Here is an 8,188-nt window from a genome sequence, read left to right as displayed (position 1 = left end):
TGGATTTTTTTAAAAATCTATAACATATTGCTGTGTGGCTCTCGCCACTTTTGGTTTTATTCTATTTTGGTTATTTCTAACAGTTTACAGACTTGGTTTTCTCATTTATAAAATGTGGATCATAATAAAGTGCCCCTCTCATGAGATCGTTGAGAAGAATAAGTAGGCTAATGCACGTAATCACTTAGCACAGTGCCTAGCACAGAATAATAAATTATTCAAGTTCAAATTCCTAACACAAAAGGCCCTTTATGATCTACCCCTCCCTCCCCCATCATCTCTCCACACTCATCTCCCTCAGGTCCTCTCTGCTCCAGTCTACATTGTGTTGCTTTATTCCTATATGCCTTACACAGACTAGTCCTTCCGCCTAGACTTCCTCCCTTATTCCTCCATCCCTCCCCCACTCAGACTTCGCTCCAGCTAATTCCTATTTTTCCTTCAAAATGCAACTCAGCTCTCATTTCCTCTATAAAGCCTTCTTGGGTTGTCGTTTTGCCCCTCTCCGCTTCCATCCCATCCTGAGGACGTTGCCAGTGTCTTTTTTGCAATCTAATAAATGCCCAGTAAAGTTTAGTTGAATAAATAAGTGTGCGCAAACATTCCTTCTCTACTGAAAAGTCTTCATAGTGTGCCAACGTCCCTGCCTTTTTGTTGCCTTCTTTCCCAATCACTTCCTGAGTATTCCCATCTCCCAAGTGAAATTCATTCCATTCCATACTCTTCAGACTGTTACTATGTCCCAAAGAATGGAGGTGGGGGGAGAAAATATAACCTTTTAAGACTACAAGCCCATACAAAAACAGAGAAATGTTCACATTCAGTAATCACTCTGCATAAAACCTGTTAGGCTTCCCCTAACCCAACCCTTGATATGAAATCTCAAAGCCTTACCATAGCAGGACAAGTCCTATGTGCCCTGGCCTTCACCCATCTCTCCAACCCTGTTTCATGTCACTTGCACCCTTGCTCTCAGCAATTTGACCACATAGACTTCTCCATCTTCAGCTACACCAAGCTCCCTTACTACCTTGGAATCTTTGCCCACATTGTTCCCTCTTCTGGAAATCCTATCCCAACCTCCTGGGATGACACTTATTCTTAAATGTGATGACACTGATTTTTAAATGTGACTCGGGCTAGGCTAGACCATTCTGTTATACAAGCCCACTAATTCTACTAGACTAGCACTTACCGGTAAACTTCAGAGAACCTAGATCTTTAGCCCAGGAAAAAGCGTTCTGACCTTTACCTGTGATTTCATCTCTCTCCAAGTCCCAATTTTCCCACTTATTAAATAGTAATACTCATCAAACCTACGAAACTGTGTTATGAAGATAACCAATATGAATGAAAGAGCTTTATAAATGGGAATCACACAATCTCAAAGGCTGAAAAAATTGCAAAATACCTTTTTGAAGGTAATTTTTCACAATATCAAGAGCCATCAAACTGTTCATACTCATTGATCCAGGCATCCCACACCTGGAATTTATTCTGTAAGAGTGGTTTCCACCCTTTTCCTATCAATCTATCCAGAATGCTCCCACGGATGACACATTCCATTCCTAGATTGTAGGCTGAGGCCTATTTGAGCTAGAATGTGGATTATGTACAATTCCCATTTCTTGCCACTCTAGAAGACACATCCCAGTGAAAAATGTTATTCTGAGAATCATTTGAATTAAGTAAATAATTCAACAACTGTAGCATGTCACTTATTGATAAGTTGTTTGCAAGTTCTGCAACCCATCAAGGCACAGCAGTATCTTGGCATTTAAGTTGAGAACTGTCATCCTTATGAAATAACTGAAAAGCGTGAAAAAATGCACATACATATGAGTTGGGCAATAATGATGGTAATGATATCAGCTCTTTCATATCCATTCCCTTATTGCCTCTTCACAAAGGTCCTGTACGATAGATGAAGGGATTTATACTTCTGGTCTCCAGGTGGAGCCCCGGCTTTATACCCATGCAAAATAAGTTGAGCACCAGTAGATAGAGCACTACTTGGGGGTCATACATCCTGAATCACTAATACTTTCTGGCTGTGATTCCTTGGGCATGTCATTCAATTCCCTGAGTCTCCATTTACTCCAACTGCATCCAGGGTTCTTGAGTAGTTCCATTGGGGTACTAGACGTGAATGCACTTTGAGATGTAAACATCATGCAAAAATGACATGTCTTAGTGTGCCGGCTCTGTCCCTGAGCCAGGACCAATTAATAACATTTCAGGTCCAAATAGTGGTCTTCCCTTTATCCACTCATGTTAAGTAACATTCTAGGATTTCTAGTAGGCCTTCATATTGGCATACCTAAGACAAGGATAAAACACAATCGTAACATAGCAAAATAAATATTTATTAGCAATTATAAAAGCATTTCTTCAATGGCACTAAAATGTTCTTACTCTATTTATGACTTCTTTCATGAACATAAAGTTTCACATACATACAACACTAACAACAAGTATGCAAATTAGAATTTACAAGGATCAGGCACATTCGATAAGAACAAGGTGACAACTCTGTGTTTGGGACCAAGATCACAGTAAAAACATGTAAATCAATGCAGAAATCAAGTATGGTTTACAGGCCGGGATTACAGGCCATCTGCCTGGACCCTGCTCAGAGCAACAGGACACAGCTAACCAGGCCTTGAGGAAGAAAAGGACTGTCCGTAACACTGGGCTCTATCAGGCAGGGGCCTTCTAAGAGCTTAATGACTTCACATTACAACCTCAGACACCTTCTCCCACATCTCAGGGAGGAAGGTAAGCACCATTTTTATTCCAAACAGATACACCACATAGTGTCTAGAAAAATGGATTCTTCCAGAGGCAGAGTTTAGCTAAAGGAAAATTTCCAGCCAAAACCATTACCTGAGCATGGGAGAGTCCATCCCTGGAAAAAGCCTTCCCCTTAAATTACTGAAATGTAAATCATGGAGTGCTGATATACCCATGGATTCAATGTGTGTGGTTTTGTGTACATCTGTGTGCACACTTGAGTTTTAAACCTATCATAGAGACCATAGGGCCAATATAGACTGCGAACATGACTCATCTGAACAAAAAAGCCCCAGCCCCTTGACATATGCCAACCACAAAGGCAGACTGAAAGGTACTGAATAACTGTGCTAAAAGATATATATCATATATATGATATATATATGATATATATATGATATATACATATGATATATATGATATATACATACCATATATATATATATATATGGTCCAGGAATCAGAACACTCCAGCTTCAACATCTCTAATATGACTTCCTGCATCACTTTGAATAAGCCCACTTTCCTTTTCGAGCTTCAGTCTCTAGGTGTAAAATAAGGGAACTGGTCCTTTTAAACCGACGCTCTTTGACTCATTGCTTCCCTTTGCCTTCATAAACCTACCTAAGTCAGACCGTCTAGGCTAAAAGCCTCTGGGGGATGAATATCCAGTACAGAAAATGGTCCTGCCAACAAATTCCATCGAGAGGCACAGAATGCAGCTCTCCATACATGTGATAAGACAAAGATCCCGTTGTTGATTTCTGTTTGCCTAACCTCCCAGCTTTTGTTCAAGCAGAAAATGGCAATGGCTGTATCCAGCCATAGCCAACTCAAAGCAAATCTGGAATGCCCAGCTCCATAGTATAGAGCATCGTGCCATAGATCCAAATGGCTGTCCTTCAAACCAGGACACGTATTCTGGATAGATGTAAGCAGGTAACTCCGGATACAGGATGCTGATCTCCAGGCTTAAAGAAACTTAAAGTTTATCTGACTGTGATCTTAACACTATCTCTAATAAGTGCTTAACGAGCTTCTGTTTAACCATCTGAAATATCTGGAGCAATTGCTGGACTGAATTGAACCAAAATCTTTCTCCCTGAAATTTCCGATCTTTGGCACTAGTTCTGCATATCTGAACACATCTGCTCCGCCATGACAATCCACCCCTTCCCCCAAAATCTTCCCTTTTCCAGAGGACATGCCTGGTCCCTATACCCCTGCTCATACCTCAGCTTGGTCTAACCACTGCCGCTTGAAGCCCTGGTTGGCTCCTGAGTCAGCTGGGAGTGCAAGGGCTGCTACGGATTGTGCACTTCTCAGGCTGCTTCCTTGACCCATCCCATCTCTCCCTGACCCAGCCCATCAAGGACATGAAGGCCAAGTTTCTACCCACCCAGGTAAGCTGGTCCACAGAACAGCACAAAGCAGAGAACCGGGGCCAGCATGACTGTTTGGCCGGCACATTTCATTTTGCCTCAAGTCAAATTAAGTAGCCAATTGCCAAGTGTCTAAAGGCCAAATTTATTTTTGTGCTATTTAAAATTAAAATTTATGGTTAACATCTTCATGATTCCACCTTAAAAAATCTCACACGAATCCTTTTACCAGATAACTGAGGCAGAGTGAATTTTCTGGTTGTTTAGGCTCCAGTAATCTGGGACATTTCTTCCATCTCCACTTCACCTCTGCCCCTAGAACTGACTCTGTAAAATTTCAGGGGGAGAAAAATCAGAGGATGAGGATCTAAACACAAGCCCCACGTTTTGGCAAGTGTTCCTTTCTCATATACCTTTTCCTCTGCTTCCAAATTCACAGTTAACAAAAATATTTAATACCAGAGCATTCCAGGTATTGTGTTCAATTCCTGCAATGAGAAATACTGATATAGAATAGTAACCTCTGAGATTTAAGACCATATAAATAGAGCAGCTGCTATTTCTGTTTCAGATGAAGCCACAGTGCTGGCTTGGAGACATGTACGATTGCAGGGCCAGTATAAGGAAAAGGGCCAAGCACTTTCACCCAGATTACAGCGACTTACACAGGCCCTGCTTGGCACGCCCCATGTGGACTTTGTTGTGTAAAGAAAAGCTTTTTGTCTTTGCTTTGGCCACCCTGAGGCCACGTTCATACTACTAACATCCAGTCTCAAATCCTAAAATCTGTTTTTCAAGTTTTAAAATCATATATTTCATCTGAAGTAATTTTCATTTAAAACTGAAATGTCTTTTCTCTATTGAAAATAAAACCCCGTGTTAATGACACTACTAAAAACGTCTCTCACTTTGAGACAGTTTGAGCCTTGGGTTGCCAAGGAATACTCATTCCAAGGGTAGTTTCCTGTTCCTTGAAGGTTCCGGAAGGGCATTTCTAGAACTCACTTATCTCTTCCCCCAGGATCTCGGACTTAGCCCAGTCCCCGGTATGTGCTGGGATGGGATAAATTCAGGAAATCCAGCCACAGTAAGGGAGACAGTGGAACATGTGGGCTGGGGCTGAAGGTTATCAAGGAAGCGTTGGCAGGAAGGAAGTCTGCTCCTCGGGCCCTGGGCCCTTCCCTACCACTCCTCTCCCAGCCAAGCTGATCTGCAGTGGGTAAACCAGGGACTTCACCCGGGACTTCTGGATCCCAGGCTCAGGACTGCTGGCCAGAGGTTTACACAAACTCTTCGCCGGAGTGTTTCCCACTCAGACAAACTAACAACTGCTTCTCAGTTCAGCCACTGCTCAGCATGAGGATGCTTTCTGCTTCAAGGCAGGCAGAGGCAGGCTCCAGCAATCTGCAAATCCTTCTGCACAAAGTCCAGGACCTGTCCTGCAGCTTTAGGTGGCCCATGCTCACACCAGCTCTGGATTCTGCTTCTACACCGAAGTTTCCGGAAATTCATCTATTTCTTCAAATGCGTTGAGGGTGTTTTTGCTGTTGCTCCTGGAAGAATCTTGGACTTTGTTGAAATCTACTTTTCAAAAAAAAACAAAAAAACACTATTTTAAAAATACAGCATTCTGCACAGTATGCTTCCCTATCTTGGTGCCCACCTGTTTTGTTTTTTGGGATTTTTTTTTATTTTTACCACCTCATTTTTAGAAGTTATTCCAATGAGGATTATAGAACGTTAGAGATGGAAGGGACCTGAGAACCAATTTAATTCAATCCTTCTAATTTACAGATGGGGAAAATCAGGGCCCTCAAATTCGATTTGCCCAAAGTCACACAGTCAGACAGGAGTGGTCATCATCCTTCCTAACAGCAGTAGTACCTGTCCGTCTCACGGGCCCTGGATCTTCATTGAGGAAGGAGACGTGAGTTTTCCATTCCGTCCATTTCACCTCATTGATCCTGCAAGTGTGATAATCATTCTGTTTCGCAACTGCACCTCATTAAATGCAAACAAATAGCACAGTGTTGGGGGTGTCCTAGACAGCTCCCCTCCTGTCTGTCCCAGGAATCAGGAGCACTCCTGCCCCACAAAGTTACATCAGTATTGCTAGGGTTCCAAACCTGCCCAAGTCCCCATTTTCCCAGGCCTGCAGGGATCAGTGTTCCCCCAGTATGTGGGACCCAGGAACTCAGAGAGGTATAAAGGGCACAACTTCAGATAGCAGCAGGGTGCCTGACTGGTGAGAGGCAGTCCTTGTGGAAGGGGAGACAGGAGGAGGACAGGAGGGCCCCAGCTGAGAAGATGTAAAGGCATGAGGTTTAAATTCATAGACGGTTAACTAGGGTTAAGGTTGCACTAAAAGGTGGTTAAAATTCAAACCCCAAAAGAGTGGGCAGTGTCTACCGAATTGGATTGCAACCGAATACGATGGTTTGGCTAACGTTCACATTCAGAGAACACTTCCAGAGTGAGGGTGTCAACATTAGAGATATTTGTTAGAATAATAATGATAGCCGGAAGTGATGGTTCCTGGGACAGCATGGGAATTTCAGAGAAGCAGGTTTAGGTACAGTTATATTCAGGTACCTAAAGAAGGTAGCTTGTAGGATAAGGCAGTCAGATGGGGGTAGAAAGAGGTAGGTTCATCAGAAAAGATGGGCATGGCATGTGCAAGAACTTTTCTAAAATCAAAAACTTGATATCTGTCAAAAGTAGCTGCCGTTCTCCACTTGCCAGTGACAAAATGTGCCTTGGGTCCCCCGGTGTCACATGAACCCATACAAGGTCGACAAAAGGACAAAGAATTCCAGGCTGAAAAATAGTTTCTAGACCAGACACTGGAGAGGGAGAGGCTGTGGAGGCCCCTCCAAAACGACATATAGGGGACCTGCTGCTGGCATAGTCTCCTTGCCTCTCCCTTCCAAACTCAGGAAACTTCATCCCAGAGCCAGTGACCCCAAAAGAGCAAATTCCACCTTCCAAGGAGTCTAGAATAGACCATGGCTGTGCAAGTGGCAGTACTGTTTCTCTATCATTCTCCGACTCGACTCTCTCGACCCGCCCGAAGGCTTCCGCCAAAGGGCCCTGTCCCCCTTTCTTACCGCAGACACAGCCGGAAATCTTCCTCTGCTACTTTACACAGCTCCCCCATCCGGAATCTGCTCCTCAGCCATTCTGGCAACATTTTCTCAAACTCCAAGATTGTTCTGGCTCTCTGGGGACAGAAACGAGCCTAAGCACATCGCTGAGGGGCCAGCCCTGGAGCACAGTTGCGTATGAGTGTGCACACACCTACACACACACACACACACACACACACACATGCACACACTAGTGCATACACACATACACATATGCACACACGTGTACCAGCACACACCACCAAACAGCCCACTCCACCCCTCCTGGATGCTTAACGCATAGATCCTGGCGGTTCAGCTAATCCACAGATTTCAAAAATGAAAAACCAGAAAGTTTGGGAAAGGTGTTCAATTGCTTTACACATGGCATGAACAATGCTTTTGGAAGTCAGGTGCTTCCTAACTGAAAATGTTAGGATCCTGGGATCCCACGGTACAGGGAAACGCAGACATCAGGTAGTCCTGCCTCCATCCCAGGCTTGGAATGCCCTCGGCAGTTTTCTTGGCAATAATTTGTCCAATCACTCCTAAGTATTGTCAACAGCCAATTAAGAAGGCCCTAATAATTAGAAACTTTCTTGTGTCAAATCAAAGCTGTTCTCCTGTAGTTGCCCCATCTACCTCAGTTCTGCCTCTTGGAGCCAAAGAAGGAAGTTGCTCCCTCTTTCACAAGTAACTCTGCAGATAATCTGAAAACAATACCACCTTCTTCAACCCCAGTTCCAACACCATTTCTGGAAAGGCATGGTTGCCCAAGGCAAAGTCCTCTCCCAAGTCTGGTCACCACCTCTAGACATTCCTGTGGGTTGGTGTCCTCAGCGTGTGAGGCCCACAGTATATGAGGAGTGTCGAGACCAGGATGGAGGC

General features: G+C 43.8%; 1 protein-coding gene across 1 annotated transcript in view; it reads right to left on the bottom strand.

Moving 5' to 3' along the window:
- Nucleotides 1-3,955: 3,955 nt before the first annotated feature.
- TRPV3 (transient receptor potential cation channel subfamily V member 3) overlaps nucleotides 3,956-8,188 on the bottom strand; it is a 33,479-nt gene continuing 29,246 nt past the window's right edge. Inside the window, exons 16-18 of the mRNA XM_033091908.1 lie at nucleotides 7,283-7,395; nucleotides 6,060-6,139; nucleotides 3,956-5,756 (exon numbers count right to left, since the gene is read on the bottom strand). Coding sequence (XP_032947799.1) covers nucleotides 5,662-5,756; nucleotides 6,060-6,139; nucleotides 7,283-7,395 — 288 coding nt within the window. The 3' untranslated portion in view covers nucleotides 3,956-5,661. The remainder of the gene's footprint in view (nucleotides 5,757-6,059; nucleotides 6,140-7,282; nucleotides 7,396-8,188) is intronic.

The sequence above is a fragment of the Rhinolophus ferrumequinum genome, chromosome 21, assembly GCF_004115265.2.
Source record: "Rhinolophus ferrumequinum isolate MPI-CBG mRhiFer1 chromosome 21, mRhiFer1_v1.p, whole genome shotgun sequence".
Lineage (NCBI taxonomy): Eukaryota > Metazoa > Chordata > Mammalia > Chiroptera > Rhinolophidae > Rhinolophus > Rhinolophus ferrumequinum.
This window is presented reverse-complemented; position numbering and strand designations above follow the sequence as displayed.